This window comes from Scyliorhinus canicula, chromosome 11, assembly GCF_902713615.1.
Source record: "Scyliorhinus canicula chromosome 11, sScyCan1.1, whole genome shotgun sequence".
In the NCBI taxonomy this organism is placed as follows: Eukaryota; Metazoa; Chordata; class Chondrichthyes; order Carcharhiniformes; family Scyliorhinidae; genus Scyliorhinus; species Scyliorhinus canicula.
This window is the reverse complement of record NC_052156.1, coordinates 43,435,842-43,456,264: the sequence shown is the minus strand read 5'-3', so window position 1 is coordinate 43,456,264 and position 20,423 is coordinate 43,435,842. Positions and strand designations below refer to the sequence as shown.

Genomic DNA, 20,423 nt, shown 5'->3' with positions numbered 1-20,423 from the left:
AGCCAAGGGTGGAGCCCAGTACAAACTCCTCATCTCCCCCTAGGGGCAGAGCCGCACAACTGCTCGTATACCAAGCTTACACAGACACAGTACATCATATATAATAACAGTGTGAATAACACGGACTGTGATTCACCACAAACAGAAATGTAAAAGGTATTGGGTTAATGTGTGTAAAAAGCATTGAAGTGTCTGATCAGCCATGATTATATTGAATGAAGGAGGAGGCTCGATGGACTGAGTGGTCTACTCTTGCTCCCATGTTCCTCTCCGTCCCTCACTGCCCCTTCCACCCCTCACTACTCCTCGCACCCCTCACAAACCCCTCCCACCCCTCACTACCCCTCACTAACCCCTCCCACCCTCACTAACCCCTCCCACCCTCACTACAGCAGGGTAGCATGGTGGTTAGCATAAATGCTTCACAGCTCCAGGGTCCCAGGTTCGATTCCCGGCTGGGTCACTGTCTGTGTGGAGTCTGCACGTCCTCCCCCTGTGTGCGTGGGTTTCCTCCGGGTGCTCCGGTTTCCTCCCACAGTCCAAAGATGTGCGGGTTAGGTGGATTGGCCATGCTAAATTGCCCGTAGTGTCCTAATAAAAAAGTAAGGTTGGGGGGGGTTGTTGGGTTACGGGTATAGGGTGGATACGTGGGTTTGAGTAGGGTGATCATGGCTCGGCACAACATTGAGGGCCGAAGGGCCTGTTCTGTGCTGTACTGTTCTATGTTCTATGTTCTATGTACCCCCTCCCACCCCTCACTGCCCCCTCCCACCCCTCACTAACCCCTCCCACCCTCACTAACCCCTCCCACCCTCACTAACCCCTCCCACCCCTCACTACCCCCTCCCACCGCTCACTACCCCTCACACCCCTCACTAATCCCTCCTACCCTCACTACCCCCTCCCACCCCTCACTGCCCCCTCCCACCCCTCACTACCCCTCACTAACCCCTCCCACCCTCACTAACCCCTCTCACCCCTCACTAACCCCTCCCACCCCTCACTACCCCTCACACCCCTCACTACCCCTCACTAACCCCTCCCACCCTCACTAACCCCTCCCACCCCTCACTGCCCCCTCCCACCCCTCACTACCCCTCACTAACCCCTCCCACCCTCACTAACCCCTCCCACCCCTCACTACCCCTCCCACCCCTCACTACCCCCTCCCACCCCTCACTACCCCATCCCACCCCTCACTGCCCCGCTGACTCTTTCCCAACCCCTCGCTACTGCACTAAGGGCCCCCTCCTGATCCCTCACTATCCTGCTAACTGACCCCTCTCCACTGTTTACTGCCCCGCACACTGTCTCTCTCCCGACCCTTCAATACCCGACTCGTGTCCCTTCCTGACTCCTCACTATCCTATTCACTGACCCTTTTCCTAACCTTCACTACTCCCTGCTGCACCCTCACTGCCCTTGTCCTGACCCCGCACTGTCCCCCTCCCAATCCCTCACTACTCACTCACTGACCCCCATAAACCCATTGCTGCCCCTCACCCAACACCTCACTGCTCTGCTCACTGAACCCTCACTATCCTACTCACTGACCCTTTCCCGACCCCTCACTCTCCTGCTCGCTGACCCTTTCCTGACTGCTCACTCTCCTGCTCGCTGACCCTTTCCTGACCCCTCACTCTCCTGCTCGCTGATCCTTTCCTGACCGCTCACTCTCCTGCTCGCTGACCCTTTCCTGACCCCTCACTCTCCTGCTCGCTGACCATTTCCTGACCCCTCACTCTCCTGCTCGCTGACCGTTTCCTGACCCCTCACTCTCCTGCTCGCTGACCCTTTCCTGACCCCTCACTCTCCTGCTCGCTGACCGTTTCCTGACTCCTCACTCTCCTGCTCGCTGGCCCTTTCCTAAACCCTCACTCTCCTGCTCGCTGACCCTTTCCTGACACCTCACTCTCCTGCTCGCTGACCCTTTCCTAAACCCTCACACTCCTGCTTGCTGACCCTTTCCTGACCCCTCACTATCCTGCTCGCTGACCCTTTCCTAAACCCTCACACTCCTGCTCGCTGACCCTTTCCTGACCCCTCACTCTTCTGCTCGCTGACCCTTTTCTGACCCCTCACTCTTCTGCTCGCTGACCCTTTTCTGACCCCTCACTCTCCTGCTCGCTGACCCTTTCCTGACCCCTCACTCTCCTGCTCGCTGACCCTTTCCTGACCCCTCACTCTCCTGCTCGCTGACCCTTTCCTGACCCCTCACTCTCCTGCTCGCTGACCCTTTCCTGACCCCTCACTCTCCTGCTCGCTGACCCTTTCCTGACCCCTCACTCTCCTGCTCGCTGACCCTTTCCTGACCCCTCACTCTCCTGCTCGCTGACCCTTTCCTGACCCTCACTCTCCTGCTCGCTGACCCTTTCCTGACCCCTCACTCTCCTGCTCGCTAAGCTTTTCCTGACCCCTCACTCTCCTACTTGCTGACCCTTTCCCGACCCCTCACTCCTCTGCTCGCTGATCCTTTCCTGACCCCTCACTCTCCTGCTCGCTGACCCTTTCCTGACCCCCACTCACCTGCTCGCTGACCCTTTCCTGACCCCTCACTGCCCCACTTGCTGGTCCTTTCTGATTCCTGGTTGCTGCACAGACTGTCCCCTCCCAACACCTCACTGCCCTGCTACTGACACTTTCCCAATCCTTAGCTCCCCCCCCCCCCACCTCCCCGCCACCCAGGGCCAACGAGGGGTGAGGAGAGGTGCAGAGAGGGGTCGGGAGGGGGGCAGCAAGGGGTCTGCAGAGTGGGACATTGGGGGGGGGTGTTGGAAGAGGGGCAGCGAGGGGTCGGGAGAGGGGCAGCGAGGGGCCGAGAAAGGGGGAGAGTGTGGCAGTGAGGGGTCAGGAGAGGGGCAGTGAGGGATCGAGAGAGTGTGAGAGGGCAGCGGGGGGGTCGCGGGTGGTGTGTGTGGCAGCGAGGCGCTGGGAGAGCGGCAGCGAGGGGTCGGGGAGGGGTACCGAGGGGCCAGGAAAGGGGGACAGTGTGGCAGTGTGGGGTCGGGAGAGGGGCAGCGAGGGTCTGGGAGAGGGGCAGCGAGGGGCTGGGAGAGGGGCAGCGAGGGGCCGGGAGAGGGGCAGCGAGGGTCCGGGAGAGGGGCAGCGAGGGTCCGGGAGAGGGGCAGCGAGGGGCCGGGAGAGGGGCAGCGAGGGGCCGGGAGAGGGGCAGCGAGGGTCCGGGAGAGGGGCAGCGAGGGGCCGGGAGAGGGGCAGCGAGGGGCCGGGAGAGGGGCAGCGAGGGGCCGGGAGAGGGGCAGCGAGGGGCCGGGAGAGGGGCAGTGAGGGGTCGGGAGAGGGGCAGCGAGGGGTCGGGAGAGGGGCAGCGAGGGGCCGAGAAAGGGGGAGAGTGTGGCAGTGAGGGGTCAGGAGAGGGGCAGTGAGGGATCGAGAGAGTGTGAGAGGGCAGCGGGGGGGTCGCGGGTGGTGTGTGTGGCAGCGAGGCGCTGGGAGAGCGGCAGCGAGGGGTCGGGGAGGGGTACCGAGGGGCCAGGAAAGGGGGACAGTGTGGCAGTGTGGGGTCGGGAGAGGGGCAGCGAGGGTCTGGGAGAGGGGCAGCGAGGGGCCGGGAGAGGGGCAGCGAGGGGCCGGGAGAGGGGCAGCGAGGGGCCGGGAGAGGGGCAGCGAGGGGCCGGGAGAGGGGCAGCGAGGATCCGGGAGAGGGGCAGCGAGGGTCCGGGAGAGGGGCAGCGAGGGGCCGGGAGAGGGACAGCGAGGGTCCGGGAGAGGGGCAGCGAGGGGCCGGGAGAGGGGCAGCGAGGGGCCGGGAGAGGGGCAGCGAGGGGCCGGGAGAGGGGCAGCGAGGGGCCGGGAGAGAGGCAGCGAGGGGCCGGGAGAGGGGCAGCGAGGGGCCGGGAGAGGGGCAGCGAGGGGCCGGGAGAGGGGCAGCGAGGGGCCGGGAGAGGGGCAGGGAGGGGCCGGGAGAGGGGCAGCGAGGGGCCGGGAGAGGGGCAGGGAGGGGCCGGGAGAGGGGCAGCGAGGGGCCGAGAGAGGGACAGCGAGGGGCCGGGAGAGGGACAGCGAGGGGCCGGGAGAGGGGCAGCGAGGGGCCGGGAGAGGGGCAGCGAGGGGCCGGGAGGGGGACAGCTAGGAGTCAGGAGAGGGGCAGGGAGGGGCCAGGAGGGGCAGCGAGGGGCCGGGAGTTGGTCAGCGAGGGGCCAGGAGAGGGGCAGTGAGGGGTCAGGAGAGGGGCAGTGAGGGGTCGGGAGAGGGGCAGCGAGGGGTTGAGGAGGGGTACCGAGGGGCCGAGAAAGGGGGAGAGTGTGGCAGTGAGGGGTCAGGAGAGGGGCAGTGAGGGATCGAGAGAGTGTGAGAGGGCAGCGGGGGGTCGCGGGTGGTGTGTGTGGCAGCGAGGCTCCGGGAGAGAAGCAGCAAGGGGCCGGGAGAGTAGCAGGGAGGGGCCAGGAGAGGGGCAGCGAGGGGTCGGGAGAATTTACTGATCAACCATCCTACATGTCTAAATTATTTAGATAAACCACAACTAGCAAGGACCCCAACAGTGTTTCCTGTGGGACCTCACAGGCTTCCAGTCAGAAAAACACCCTTCGACCATCACCCTCTGCTTCCTGCCATTCAGCCAATTCTGGATCCAATTTTCCAAATTTCCTTGGATCCCATGGATTCTTACCTTTGCTATCAGTCTCCTACGTGGGACCTTCTCGAAAGCCTTCCTGAAGTCCAAGTAGACTATGTCATATGCATTGCACTCATCTATACACCTGGTCACCTCTTTGAAAAATTCAATCTCGTTGACCTCCCCTTAACAAAACCAAGGTGACTATTCTTGATTAATCCCTGCCTCTCCAAATGCAGATTAATTCCATCTCTCAGAATTGCTTCCAATAGTTTCCCCACCACTTCAGTTTAGGCTGACTGGCCTGTAGTTTCCTAGTTTATCCCTTCCTCCCTTTTTGAATAATGGTACCACATTGGCTGTACTCCAATACTCCATTACCTCTCCTGTCGCCAGAGAGGAATAGAAAATTAATGCCAGCGCCCCAGCTATTTCCTCCCTTGCCTCACTCAACAGCCTGGGGAACATTTCATCTGGCTCTGGGGGTCTGTCTACTTTTAAGTCTGTCAGACCACTCAGAACCCCCCGTCTGTTGATTTGTTTAATTTTATCACCGCCCTCCTCCCTGATTTCCATATCCACACCATCCTTCTCACTGGTGAACACCAACACAAATTAATTTAGACCCCGACTTACATCCTCCTGCTGCACACACACATTACCACTGTGGCTCTTAATTGGCCCTCCTCTTTCTCAAGTTATCCTTTTACCCTTAATATACTTGTAAAACTACTTAGGATTTTCCTTTATTTTGCCTGTCCGTATCCTTTCATGTCCCCTTTTTGCTGTCCAATTTGCTTTTTAAGTTCCCTCTTGCACATTCTATATGACTCTCGGGCTTCTGCTGTTTTGAGCTCTCGATGTCTGCCGTAAGTCTCCTTTTTCTTTTTATCCAGTGCTGTATATCCCTCAATATTCAAGGTTCACTGAATTTGTTGGTCCCTCCCTTTTTCATTATTGGAACATGTTGGCCCTGCACTCTCCCTATTTCCTTCTTTAATGCATCGCAGTGAGAATCCTAGAATCAGGAGGGGCACATCAAACAGTGGAAGAGAGGAGATAACGGATGGCCAAGGAGAGCGGTGCACAACAAGCAGCTCCGTAGGGAGTTGACCACCCTGAAACCATCCTACCAACAATAAAGTTCAATTGTAATGCTATTTCCATGTTATCTTACAGCTGTCATACGTGGTATAGTGGTGCTGCTTGTCAGTGTTCTGACATTGTTTTTGGCAAGTAGATTCGTGAGTTCTAAAGAAAATCTGAATGGAGTGAAGTATTTAGCAGGTATGGACACTGAGTTTAATATTTCTTATTTTTTAAATGTATTTTATTATAAACATGTAGCAACGCCGATTACAGAAAATAAACACCCCGGGAAACATACTTCCCAACAATCAACTATACACTCTGTACAGATTTTTCCTGTTTTTCACCCACCCTCCTCCCCCACCACCCACCCCCCCACCCCCCTGCGATGAACACGGTCACAAACATTCCCCACCTTTTCTCAAACTCCCCTGCTGAGCCCCTTAACTCAAACTTTATCTTCTCTAACTGCAGGAAGTCAAACAGGTCACCCAACCCCGGGTGTCGATGCCGACTGCCACTCCCGCAAAATTCGTCGCCGTGCAATCAGAGAGGCGAAGGCCAAGACATTGGCCTTCCTCCTCTCCATGAACTCCAGCTTCTCTGAAACCCCAAATATCGCCACCAAAGGGTCCGGTTCTACTCCCTCCTCCACTGTCCTGGCTAAGACTGTGAACACTCCCACCCAGAATCTTCCCAATTTTTCGCAACCACAAAACTCGCTGGCCCCTGCCCACACCTCTCGTACTCATCTACTACCCCTTGAAATAACCTACTCATTCTCGCCCGAGTCATATGCACCCTGTGCACCACCTTAAACTATATCAGGCTCATCTTTGCACATGAGGAGGTCCTGTTTACCCTTTGCAGTGTCTCACTCCATACTCCCCAATTGATCTCCATTCCCAACTCCGCTTCCCATTTCTCCTTGATCTTCACCATCCTCTCACTTCCCTGCTCCCCCAGCCACTTGTTTATATCCCCAATTCTTCCCTCCTCTTCCACATCCAGAAGCAGCAGTCGCTCCAGCAGGGTGTATCCCGTCAACCTAGGGAACCCCTTCTGGACCTTTTGTGCAAAGTCCCTAACCTGCAGATACCTGAACTCACTACCCCTCAGCAGCTCTACCCTCTCCCTTAGCTGCTCCAGACTGGTGAACCCTTCCTCCAAATAAAAATCCCTCACCTTGACCAGCCCCACTTTCCTCCACCTCCTGTATACACTAATACACTATCCACGCCCCCCCCCCACCCCCAAACCCATGATTCTCGCACAGCGGCGTTAGCACCGACATGCCTTCCACCCTAAAATGCCTCCTCAGCTGATTCCATATCTTCACCGTGGACTGCACGACTGGGCTCACTGAATACCTACTCGGAGCCATTGTCAATGCTGCCGTCACCATAGCCCACAAACTAGACCTGTAACAAGAGTCCTCCTCCATCCTAACACACTCTACACCTTCTCCTTCCCACCACCGCCACATCTTGTCCACATTCGCCGCCCAATAATAATGAAGCAATTTTGGCAACGCCAACCCCCCCCCCCCCCCCCCCCCCACCACCCACCCACCCCCGGCTGCCTCTGCCTCTATAGCAGGGTCCTCACCACCCTCAGCACCTTCCCCACCCATACAAAGTCCAAGATGAATGTCCACTTTCCGAAAAAAGGCCTTTGATTTAAAGATCGGGAGAGCCTAAAAGATAAACAAGAATCTCGACAGAATATTCATTTTCACCATTTGGACCCTCCCCACCAATGTTAAGTGCAGTGTATCCCACCGCTTAAGATTCCCCCACTGGCCTCCTCCACCAGCTTCGTTAAATTCCACTTATGGAGCCCCATCCATTCCTTTGCTACCTGAATCCCCAAATACCTAAACCTATGCCTCACTACCATAAATGGCATCCCCCCTAAAATAGCCCGCTGACCCAACTCATCCACGGGGAATACCTCGCTTTTCCCTACATTCAGTTTGTACCCCGAAAACTCTCCAAACCTCCCCAACAGGCCCAGACTCCTTCCCATACTCTCCAACGGATCCGAAACATACAGCAAGAGGTCATCGGCATAGAGCGACATCCAATGCTCCCTCTGTCCCCTCATAATCTATGGAATTCCTTGCCCAGTGAAGCAGTTGAGGCTCCTTCATTACATGTTTTTAAGGTAAAGATAGATAGTTTTTTGAAGAATAAAGGGATTAAGGGTTATGGTGTTCGGGCCGGAAAGTGGAGCTGAGTCCACAAAAGATCAGCCATGATCTCATTGAATGGCGGAGCAGGCTCGAGGGGCCAGATGGCCTACTCCTGCTCCTAGTTCTTATGTTCTTATGTTCTTATAATCTCCCGCCACTCCGCCGACCCCCTGAGATCCATCGCCAATGGCTCTATGGCCAGCACAAACTGCAACGGCGAATGTGTACCCCTGCCTCGTATCATTGTGTAAGCCAAAGCTTTGTGAGCTCATATAATTTGTCCTCACACTCGCCCTTGGTACCACATACAGCAACTGCACCCATGTCACAAATCTCAGCGCAAACCCAAACCTTCCCAAAACTTCAAACAAGTACTGCCACTTCACCCGTTCAGATGCCTTCTCCGCATCCATGGACACCACCACCTCTGGAACCAGAGCCCCCGACGGATTCCTCACCACATTGAACAGCCGTCTTATATTACTCGCGAGCTGCCTGCCCTTCACAGAGCCTGTTTGATCTTTTGCAACCACCCCGGGACACAGCCCTCCATCCTCCCCACCAACACCTTCGCCAATACTTTCACATCCATGTTCAATAGTGATGAAATTAAAATGAAAATCGCTTATTGTCACAAGTAGGCTTCAAATAAAGTTACTGTGAAAAGCCCCTAGTCGCCACATTCCGGTGCCTGTTCGGGGAGGCTGGTACATGAATTGAATCATGCTGCTGGCCTGCCTTGGTCTGCTTTAAAAGCCAGCTCTTTAGCCCTGTGCTAAACCAGCCCTGATTATGGGTATATCCGACCCACATTCCACCGGATCCTTCCCTTTTTTTGGGATTAGTGTGATTACTGCCTGCATCATCGTCTCCGGCAACTCCCCGTTCTCCAGAGCTTCATTAACTGCCCCCAGCAGATGTGGTGCCAGGTCCGCCGCAAATTCCTTATAAAATTCCGCCGGGTACCCATCCGGCCAAGGGGCCTTCCCAGCCTTCATACCCCTGATACTATCCAGCATCTCCCTCAGCCCCAGGAGTTCCTCCACGCCTGTCTCTTTGCTTTCTCCACCTGGGGAAATTCCAGCTCATCCAGAAACCGCCCCATGTCCTGCTCCTCTCCCCCCCCCCCCCCCCCCCCCCCCCCCCGCCTCCGGTCCGCCTTGTAAAGTCCTTGGTTATACTCTCTAAATGCCTAATTTATCTTCCCTGGCTCCGGCACCACATCCCCAGCTGAGTTTAATATTTCGAATATTGATTGGTGAAAAGCAGAGGTAACACATGCTATAGGAAATATTTACTTCATTCTGTCAGCAACGGTAAGTGTTTGGTTTGCCCATGGCTGAAAGTCGACTCCTGTATCTGGACGATGGTTTTGGAATTTTGGCAAAGAAAATCGATTCAGGCAAAATCTGAAATTAGATCAAAAAGATTGTCCAGCAATTCAGGCGGCACCTGAAAGCGTGAGTTGTGTTAACATTGTCAACACAAGATTCAGAAAGAATGTTCCCGATGATCGGGGACTCCAGAACTAGGGGTCATAGCTTGAGGATAAGGGGTAAACCTTTTAGGACTGAGGTGAGGAGAAATGTCTTCACCCAGAGTGTAGTGAATCTGATTCACTACCACAGAAAGTAGTTGAGGCCAAAATGTTGTGTAATTAGATATAGCTCTTGGGGCTAAAGGGACCAAGAGAAATTGGGGGGGGAGGGGGAGGGGGAGGGGGGGAGACGGTATCCAGGTATTAAACTTGATGATCAGCCATGATGAAAATGAATGACGTAGCAGGCTCGAAGGGACGAGTGGCCTCCTCCTGCTTCTATTTCCTCGGTTTCTATTTTGTCGGAACTGGGATCTGTTGCTTTGGTTTTAATTTAGCCAAGAGTTCTGGGTTCAAATTGAACTCCCAGTTATTGAGTAATAAAACCGAGCAGTTCTGCATTGAGGGCAAGCTGCTACAATATTTAGTTTCACATCTGACCAGTCAACAGCTGGGTGCTTGACTTGGAGAAAATAACCTCTGGCTTTGTCTGGTGCTTATCTTTGGGCATCGGGGGGACTATTGCAGTTACAAATTGCCTGCTAATTGGAGCAAGAAATATTTAAGTTTGAAGGAGTTGCAGCCCAGTTTTACGTAAATTTCCAATGCTGCCAGTAAGATCAGGAGTTAAATCCAGTTATACCCACTTTTTCCAATTCACTTCCATGAAACTGATCTACTTATTCTTTGAAGCCAAACAAAATTAGGCGACATGTAAAATAGGCAATCTGCTCAGCAGCAGAGGAAAGATCAGTGCTTGGCTTGTACAGAATTTGAATATTGTTTAAAAAAAACAGACATGTCACCCTGACACTCAACAGGACAAAGGCAAGGCTTTGCCAACCAGTCAGCATCCTTCTCTGATATAGTATACGTTGTTCTGGTAGTTTGAAATTTGGCACTCTAGTGTTTCTTCTGATGTGTGAAAGACAAAAGACTTCAGCAGCAGGAATCTCCTTTCATTAATCAGGAAAAATCACTCTTATTCAGTTTTAAAACATTTCCCTTTTTTAATTTTTAATTTCATAGTTTTTCTTTTTGCTCATCTCAACCATGTTTCTTAGCCTGGTTATGCCAACCGAAAGCATACAAATTCCTGGAAATTTGAATGAAACTAATATATCTGTACATTTTCTTAACTCATTTATGGGATGTGGGCATCATTAACTAGGTCAGCATTTATTGCCTATTCTTCGTTGCCCTTGAGAAGGTGGTGGTGTATTGCCTTCTTGAACCGCTGCAGTCCCTGCAGTGTAGGTGCACCCACAGTGCAGTTAGGGAGTGAGTGGCATGATTTTGACCCAGCGGCAGTGAAAGAAAGGCAATATGTTTCCAAGTTAGGATGGTGAGTGACTTGGAGAGGAACTTGTAGGTGGTGATGTTCCCATGTATCTGCTGCCCTTGTCCTTCTAGCTGGTAGCAGTGTGGGTTTGGAAGGTGCTGCAGCTTGTAGATGGTGCACGCTGCTGACACTGTGTATCGGTAGTGAAGGGATTGAATGTTTGTGGAAGGGGTAAGCAGGCTGCTTTGTCCTGGATGGTGTTGAGCTTCTTGAGTGTTGATGCAGCTGCACTCATCCAGGCAAGTGAAGAGTATGCCATTACACTTCTGACTTGTGCCTTGTAGATGATGGACAGGCTTTGGGGAGTCAGGAGGTGAGTTATTCACCACATAATTCCTAGCTTTTGACCTGCTCTTGTAGCCACAGTATTACTATGTGTCAACCAGTTCAGTTTCTGATCAAAGGTATCCCCAAGATGTTGATGTGGTTCAGCAATGATAATGCAATTGAAAGTCAAGGGACGATGGTTAGATCCTCGCTTGTTGGAGATGGACATTGCCTGGCACTTTTGTGGAGCGAATGTTGCTTGACACATGCCAGTCCAAGCCTGGATATTGTCCAGGTCTTGCTGCATTTGGACATGGACTGCTTCATTATCTGAGGATGCGCAAATGGTGCTGAACATTGTGCAGAAATCAGTGAACATCCCCACTTGTGACCATATGATGGAAGGAAGGTCATTGATGAAGTATCTGAAGATGATTGGGCATCGGATACTACCCTGAGGAACTCCTGCAGTTCAGAATCATACAATACAGAACAGGCCCTTTGGCCCATTGAGTCTGCACCAACAAAAACTACTCTAAATCTCCACTAATCCCACTTCACAGCACTTGACCCATAGCCTTGAATGTTAAGACATTTCAAGTGCTCATCCAGGTACTTTTTAAAGATTATGAGGTTTCCTGCCTCAACTACCCTCCCAGGCAGTGCATTCCAGATTCCCACCACCCTCTGGTTGAAATTTATTTTTCTCAAATCTTTTCCATACCTCCTGCCTTTCGCCTTAAAATTATGCCTCCTTGTTATTGGCCGTTCAACTATTCACCCTGTCTATGTTCCTCATAATCTTTCTTATTTTTAAAATTTAGAATGCCCAATTAATTTTTTCCAATTAAGGGGCAATTTAGCGTGGCCAATCCACCTAACCTGCACATCTTTCAGTTGTGGGGGCGAAACCCACGCAAACACGGGGAGAATGTGCAAACTCCACACAGACAGTGACCCAGAGCCGGGATCGAACCTGGGACCTCAGCGCCGTGAGGCAGCAGGGCTAACCCACTGTACCACCGTGCTGCCCTGCTCCTCATAACCTTATACACCTTAATCAGGTCCCCTCTCAGTCTTCTCTGTCCCAAAGAAAATAACCCAAGCTTATCTAACCTCTCTTCATCGCTAAAATGCTCCATCCCAGGCAACATCCTGGTGAATCTCCTCTGCACCATCTCTAGTGCAATCACATCCTTCTCATAGCGCAGTGACCAGAACTGAACACAGCACTCCAGCTGTAACCTAACCAAAGTCCTGTACAAGTAACATTACCTCTCTGCTCTTATAATCTATACCACAACTGATAAAGGCAGGTGCCCCGTATGCCTTCTTAACTATCCTATTCAGCTGTCCTGCGCCCTTCAGGGATCTGTGGACAAGCACCCCAAGATCCCTCTGTTCCCCTGAGCTTCCTATTGTCCTGCCATTCATTGAGTACTGCCTTGTCTTGTTTCTCCTTCCAAAGTGCATCACTCGAACAGAGATGATTGTCCTCTAACCACCACAACCATTTTCCTTTGTCCGAGGTGTGACTTCAACCAGCGGTGGGTTTTCCTCCTGATTCCCTTTGACTCCAGTTTTGCTAGAGCTCCTTGATATCACATTTGGTCAAATGCTGCCTTGATGTCAAGGGCTGTCACTCTCAGATCACTTCTGGAGTTCAGCTCTTCAGTTCAGTCCCGAAAGGCGTGCTGTTAGGTGAATTCGACATTCTGAGTTCTCCCTCTGTGTACCCGAACAGGCGCCGGAGTGTGGCGACTAGGGGCTTTTCACAGTAACTTCATTGCAGTGTTACTGTAAACCTAATTGTGATAATAAAGATTATTATTATTGTGTCCATGTTTGAACCAAGGCTGTTATGAGGTCAGAAGCTGAGTGACCCTGGCGGAAGCCCAAACTGAGTGTCAGTGAACAGATTATTGCTGTATAAATGTCGCTTAATCGCACTGTTGATGACCCCTCAGCTGATGATTGAGAGTAAACTGATGGGGCGGTAATTGGATGGGTTGGATTTGACCTGTTTCTTGTGTGCAGGGCACACCTGGGCAATTTGTCACATTGCTGGGTAGATGCCAGTGTTGTAGTTGTACTGGAACAGCTTGGCTATAGGAGCGGCAAGTCCTGGAACACAAGTCTTCAGTATTGCCGAAATCCTATCTGGGATCATAGCCTTTTCAGTATACAGCGCCTTCAGCCATTTCTTGATATCACTGAGATGAATTTTCCCACAATTAGCTAACAAAATAATAGTGAGATAAAGGTGCTTTCTGTTATTTATTCACAAATGTAGCAGCAATTCTGGTCAAATAGATGCACAATTGAATGCGGAAAGCCACAGTTTGCTATTTGAGATGCACTGTTCCACTCATAGCTTTGTGAAAATGACTTCTTACTGACTCATCAATGAAATCAATGACTCATCAGAAAGGCACAATGTTATTTGGTAGGGCTTTGGGTTGGGTCCCTGACATTGGAGTCAAATGGGTATCACGACCCTGCACATCGCAGAAACAGTTACTTAATTGCGCTGGTTTAGCACACTGGGCTAAACCGCTGGCTTTGAAAGCAGACCAAGACAGGCCAGCAGCACGGTTCAATTCCCGTACCAGCCTCCCCGAACAGGTGCCGGAATGTGGCGACTAGGGGCTTTTCACAGTAACTTAATTGAAGCCTACTCATGACAATAAGCGATTTTCATTTTCAATTGGGGGTCAGAGTGTGAGCTCTACGTCCAAATACGATGCCAGATGAGCAGTCAAAGCTTGTAGGTCCAATAAGAGACCTCTGCAGAGTGACAGGAGTAGTAGCCCACAGTTCAGCTGAGAGACAAAAGGAGTGCCTCCATTTTGAGATGCCCCCTCTCAACTTCTTACATTTTAGAAATTTATTCAAATTCCAGGCCACAATTGTGGAGGGGAATCTCTCCTCAGGATGGTTGATGACTGCAATTGTAGCCAGGCAGGCCAGGAAGGCCTCAAAGCCTGCCAGAAACAGTGGCTTGCTGGTTGGAAACTGGCAGCATCTCCAGAAAACTGGCCTAATCCCTAACACCTCTGGGGCCCGCAGACTGAGTGTAAAACCTCAGTCAGTTTTTGATGATAGATGTTTCATAGCTTTTAATTCCACTGAATTGGCTACTCAGTACTGGCAGGTGGGAAGCCTTTCCAACCCCTATCACCCCTCCAGGAAAATCACCTTGCGGCATGATAGTACCCACCGAGCAACATAGCCCCAAATTCAGCCCCTTATTTTAGTTTGGTACATTCAAACTAACTCACCACAAAAAATTAAATCTTGTCCATTTTAGTCCAATTATCCTTTTAACAACATGATCATTATAAGATGGCCAATCACCCTCACTGGCATCAAAAATTAACTACAAGTATGGAGTTTCATTTCTTCAAGTTTTAATTGTTATTGGAGATCAAAAATTTTTTTTTGCTTTTCCTTTCTGCCTTTGATTTCCTTACTATGTCAAATGTTCTTTCCTTCTCGTTATTTTTATTTCTGTACCTGAGCATTCACCCTAACCTGTCCTTCCTTCTCGGTTCTCGCATTGTTCGTTTTACAAATCTTCAGCCTGATTGGTTACAGAGATGTACTGTTTTTAAAAAAATAATCTTTATTGCCACAAGTAGGCTTACATTAACACTGCAATGAAGTTACTGTGGAAATCCTCTAGTCGCCACATTCCAGCGCCTGTTCGTGTACACAGAGGGAGAATTCAGAATGTCCAATTCACCTAAGAGCACATCTTTCGGGACTTGTGGGAGGAAACCGGAGCGCCCAAAGGAAACACACGCAGACACGGGGAGAACGTGCAGACTCCACACGGACAGTGACCCAAGCCAGGAACCGAACCTGGGCCCCTGGAGCTGTGAAGCAACAGTGCTACCCACTGTTGTTTCTCTGTTCACTTTTATTTCACCAACACTCACCTTGTTCCCTATTCTTCAGTCAACCAGCCAAGAAAGGTGACAAAGGGATTTTTCTGTGTCACTGGACAAATCATGCATGCGTGCCTTTACCTAAAACATTGTGGGCAGCTGTGGCATATGACCTTATGTCACTTGTGAACTCTGTGAGAATAATTGACCACAAAGTGGGCACCCCCATTTGTGTTTGATCTCCCCAGTTTGGCTAAGATATCGCACCATGAACAACAATTACGGTATACTACATTGAACGCAGTACTCCTAAATTGCTGTTTCACCCGGAAGGAGTGTTTGGATTTCCACCAGAGGGTCACGCTTCTCAAATGAATGAGCTGTTTTGCTAGGCAGTAACCAGTCTTCAAACTAGTGTGGGTCGCTTATTTGCAGAGGTGAAGTGTTTAATGCTTGTTTCAGCACTGTCCCTGCACACTTCACTTTCTGAATTTGCCAATATGTCAGGTAGCCATACTTGTGCATGCTCGACACCTGGCACATTGAAAGCTTTGATCCCATTTTATACCTGAAAAACAGGAACGGCATCAACCAATTTCTCAACCAAGGCATTTTTGAATTATATGGAGCATATTAGAAATGTTTTGCTTTTCACATTTACAGAACCAGAAGTTAAGAAGTCCCTGTGCAACTCAGAAATACATTGTCCTGCAAACCATTTTTCATTTAAAGTCATAAGTGGAGCAGCCAGTGTTGTTGGACCCAACATCTGTTTCAATGATAAAGTGTGAGTACCCAAGATATAACTCTGCCACAGCTGGATTGTAAATGTTCTTTGAATAATGACCATCCTACGAAGTTCATTTTGTGTGAAGATTATTGTAAATCTAACATAAGACATAAAATGTTGGAAAATCTCAGCAGGTCTGGCAGCATCCGTGGAGAGAGGAACAGAGTTAGCCTTCCATGTCCATATGACCCTTCGTCAAAGCTGAAGAGAGAATGACTTTTATGAAGCTTTTATGAGGCGATTTTAAGAGCCCCAGTTGATGGGCATATTTCACAAGTCCCTCACGGAGAGATGAATTGGGGTGTCACTCACCTTTAAAGTTGTACCATTTATTATATATTTTTTGAAAATATTTTTATTTGATTTTTAACATTTTAAGCATACAGCCTAACAAAACAAATCATCAAAAACCCCTACACCCCAATAACACCCGAAAAAAGATGCACACTACCCCTCCCCAGCAGCTGACGGCAACCAACTCTTTAAAATGCAGTATAAACTAACCCCAGCTCTTGTGGAACACCTCACTCGCACCCCTTAAAACAAAATTGACCTTCGTCAAATCCCCCAGCTATATCAAGGCAGAGGGCAGAGAAGCTGACCTCCACCTCAACAGGACCCCTCTGTGAACAAACAGCGAGGTTAAAGCTAAAACATCTGCCCCCACTCCCGTCTGCAGTTCTGGCACATCCGACATCCCAAATATGGCCCCCAGGGAACTGGGCTCCAAATCCACGTGCAAGATGGCCGACATGGTGCTCAAAAAACAACCTCCAAAATCTGTCCGACTTCGGGCAGGACCAGAACATGATTGGCCGGACCATCCCACACTGCTCGCAAATGTCCTCCACCTCCTCAAACAAGCGGCTCATTCTCACCTTTGTCGGGTGTGCCCCGTGCACCGCCTTTAGCGGTATCAGCCCCAGCCTCACACATGAGGTTGAGGCGTTCACCCTCCGCAGCACCTCACACCACAACCACTCCTCCAATGCCATCCCCAGCTCCTCCTCCCACTTTGCCTTAATCCACTCCAACAACACCTTATCCTCCTCCAACATCCTCCCATAAATCGCTGAGATGACCCCCCCCCTCCCGCCCCACCCCCCCAGCCCCTTCACTGTCAACACCCTCCAACAACGAGGAAGGCGGCGCCTCTGGGAAAGTTGAGAAAAACTCCTTTGCAAAAGTCCAGCACCTGCGTAGACCTAAAGGCCTTCCCGCAGAATCCCATCCTTCTCTAACAACTCCTCCAAACCCATGAACCGCCCTTCTAGAAATAAATCCTTCATCTCCATCATCGCCCGCCCCTCCCAACCCTGAAACCTCGCAACCAGCCTCACCAGCTCCAACACATGATTCCCTCGGATTGGCATCAACATCGACCCCGCCCTTAACCTAAAGTGCTTCCGAAATTTCCTCCATGTCTTCAGTGTGGCCACACCACCGGACTCCCTGAATACTTCCCTGGGGCGAACAGGAGCGGCACCGTTGGAAGCGCCCACAACCTCAACCCCTAACAAGAGCCTGCCACCACCTTCACCCACAAAGCTTCTGGCTCTTTATTCCAATTCTGCACCTTCTCGGCATTCGCCAAGATAATACAACAGGTTTGGAAGGCCCAGACCCTCTGACTGCCGCCCTCTCTGAAGCACCATCTTCCTAATCCTTGCTACCTTACCTGCCCAAACAAACAACAAAATCATCCGTTCCATCCTCTTAAAAAACATTTTCCGCAACAAGACCAGTATGCACTGAAATAAGATTAAAAATTGTGGCAAAATACTCATCTTTACTGCCTGCACCAGTCCTGCCAATGATAGGGGAAGGCTGTCCCAGCTCAATAGATCCACCTTGATATGACCCATCAAGTTCGTGAAATTCAATTTACGAAGCCGGGCCCAATCCTGTGCCACCTGCACTCTAAGGTATATTAAGTGGGTAGTCACCACCCAAGACAGCACCCCCCCCCCTCCCCGCGATTGCTCCTGCCCCCGCAGAAGACACCAGAAGACATTCAGTGTTTTCCAGGTTCAATTTATAATCTGAAAGCGCCCCAAACCTCCTGAGCAGCCCCATTATATCCCCCACCGTAGAACCCGAGGTGTACAACAAACCGTCAGCATCCAAAGAAACCCTGTGCTTCAACCTCTCCCCCCTTATCCCCTTGTCCAAGCATCTACGCGCAATGGCTAAGGGATCTACTGCCAGCACAAACAGAAGGGGGTACATGGGGCACCCCCACCACATTCCCCTATGTAACTTAAAGTACCCCAAATTCACCTAATTTGTGTACACACTCGCCTTCGGTTCCCTATTTAGCAATTTCACCCACGCCACAAACTTAGGCCCAAACCCAAAACTCTCCGACATCGCAGACAAGTAGCTCCACTCGACATGTTCAAATGCCTTCTCCGCATCCAGCACCACCACCACACCAGGCTCCCCCCCATCTGATGGAGAGAGCACCACATTTAACAAAAGCTGCAAGTTCAAAGACAACTGCCTACCCTTTACAAACCCTGTCTGATCTTCCTGAATCACCTGCGGAAGGCACTCTTCCAACGTAACCATCAACATCTTGGCCAGGGTGTTGGTATCCATCATTTAGCAGCGATATTGATCTGCAAGACCCACATTCCACCGGGTCCTTATACTTTTTTAACAACGACAAAATGGGTGCCTTTCCCATCACCTCCAGAAGTACCCGCTTAACCACAGCATCTTTGAACATTTCCACCAATAGCGGCACCAGCCTATCCAAAAACTTTAATAAAACTCTACCGGGAACCCATGCAGCCCCGGTGCCTTGCCCAGTTGCATCTTCCCAATCGCAGCTCGAACCTCCTCCATTTCCACCTGCAAGAGTTTTTTTGATATATAAAAAGTAAGGCAGAGGCAAGAGTGGACATTGGACAACTGGGAAAATGAGGATGGAGAAGTTGTAATAGGAAACAAAGAAATGGCAGAGGAACTGAATAGGTAGTTTAAACCAGTCTTCACAGTGGAGACACCAGTGGCATACCAGAACTTCAAGAGAGTCAAGGGGCAGAGGTGAGTGGCCATCACTAAGGAGAAGATGCTGGGGAATCTGAAAGGACTGAAGGCAGATAAATCACCTGGACCGGATGGACTAGACCCCAGGGTTCTAACGAAGATAGCTGAGGAAATTGTGGCAGCATCGGTGGTGATCTTTTGAGAATTACTGGAGGCAGGAAGAGTCCCAGGGGATTTGAAAATGGCTAATGTAACACCGCTGTTTAAGAAGGGAGGGAGGCAGAAGACAAGAAATTATAGGCCGGTTAGCTTGATTTTGGTTGTTGGTAAGATTATAGAATACTTAGAAGTGCATGGTAAAATAGGACTGAGTCAGCATGGCTTCGTCAAGGGGAGGTCATGCTTGACAAATCTGTTAGAATTCTTTGAGGAGGTAATGAGGAAGTAAGACAAAGGAGAGCCAGTGGACGTGATCTATTTGGATTTCCAGAAGGCCTTTGACAAGGTGCCGCACAGGAGACTGTTAAATACGTTAAGAGCCCTTAGTGTTATGGGTAAGATCCTGGCATGGATAGAAGATTGGCTGACTGGCAGAAGGTAGAGAGAAGAGATAGGGGGGTTCTTTACAGGATGGCAGCCAGTGATTAGTGGTGTTCTGCAGGGGTCAGTGTTGGGATCACAGCTATTCACAATATACATTTATGATCTGGAAGAAGGAACTGAGGGCATTGTTGCTATGTTTGCAGATGTTACAAAGATATTGTATTGAGGAAGCAGGGAGGCTGTAGAAGGACCTGGACAGGCTTGGAGAGTAGGCAAAGAAGTGGCAGATGGAATACAATGTGGAACAGTGTGAGGTTAGGCACCTTGGAGGAAGAATAGAGGCATAGACTATTTTATAAATGAGAAAAGGCTTTGGAATTAAATAGCACAAAGGGACGTGGGAGTCCAAATTCAGGATTCTCCAAAGTTAACTTGCAGGTTAATTTGGCAATTCGGAAGGCAAAAGCCTGTGTTCCCGCTCCCCGGAGTCCGACACCGGTGTTCCCAATCCCCAGTGCTCGACACAGGCATTCCCAATTCCAGGAGCCCGACACCCATTTTCCGTCTCCACAGGGCCCGACACCAGTGTTCCCAATCCCTGGAGCCAGACACTGGTGTTCCCAATCCCCGGGGCCAGACACTGGTGTTCCCAATCCCCGGAGCCTGACACCGGTGTTCCCAATCCCCGGGGCCAGACACTGGTGTTCCCAATCCCTGGAGCCCGACACGGTGTTCCCCAATCCCGGAGCCTGACCGGTGTTCCCAATCCCCGGAGCCTGACTGGTGTTCCCAATCCCTGGAGCCCGACACCGGTGTTCCCAATCCCGGAGCCTGACCGGTGTTCCCAATTCCCGGTGCCTGACTGGTGTTCCCAATCCCCGGGGCCCGATACCGGTGTTCCCAATCCCTGGAGCCTGACACGGTGTTCCCAATCCCTGGAGCTTGATACCCGTATTCCCAATCCCCGGGGCCTGATACCGGTGTTCCCAATCCCCGGAGCCTGTCACCGGTGTTCCCAATCCCTGGAGCCTGACTGGTGTTCCCAATCCCCGGGGCCCGATACCGGTGTTCCCAATCCCCGGAGCCTGACTGGTGTTCCCAATCCCTGGAGCTTGATACCCGTGTTCCCAATCCCCGGGGCCTGATACCCGTGTTCCCAATCCCCGGAGCCTGACACCGGTGTTCCCAATCCCTGGAGCCTGAC

The 20,423-nt window shown here is 51.2% G+C and overlaps 1 protein-coding gene across 1 annotated transcript in view; it reads left to right on the top strand.

The window, feature by feature from the left end:
* LOC119973062 (protein FAM3C-like) overlaps nt 1-20,423 on the top strand; it is a 126,569-nt gene that overhangs the window by 86,516 nt on the left and 19,630 nt on the right. Inside the window, exons 3-4 of the mRNA XM_038810521.1 lie at nt 5,753-5,860; nt 15,556-15,679. Coding sequence (XP_038666449.1) covers nt 5,753-5,860; nt 15,556-15,679 — 232 coding nt within the window. The remainder of the gene's footprint in view (nt 1-5,752; nt 5,861-15,555; nt 15,680-20,423) is intronic.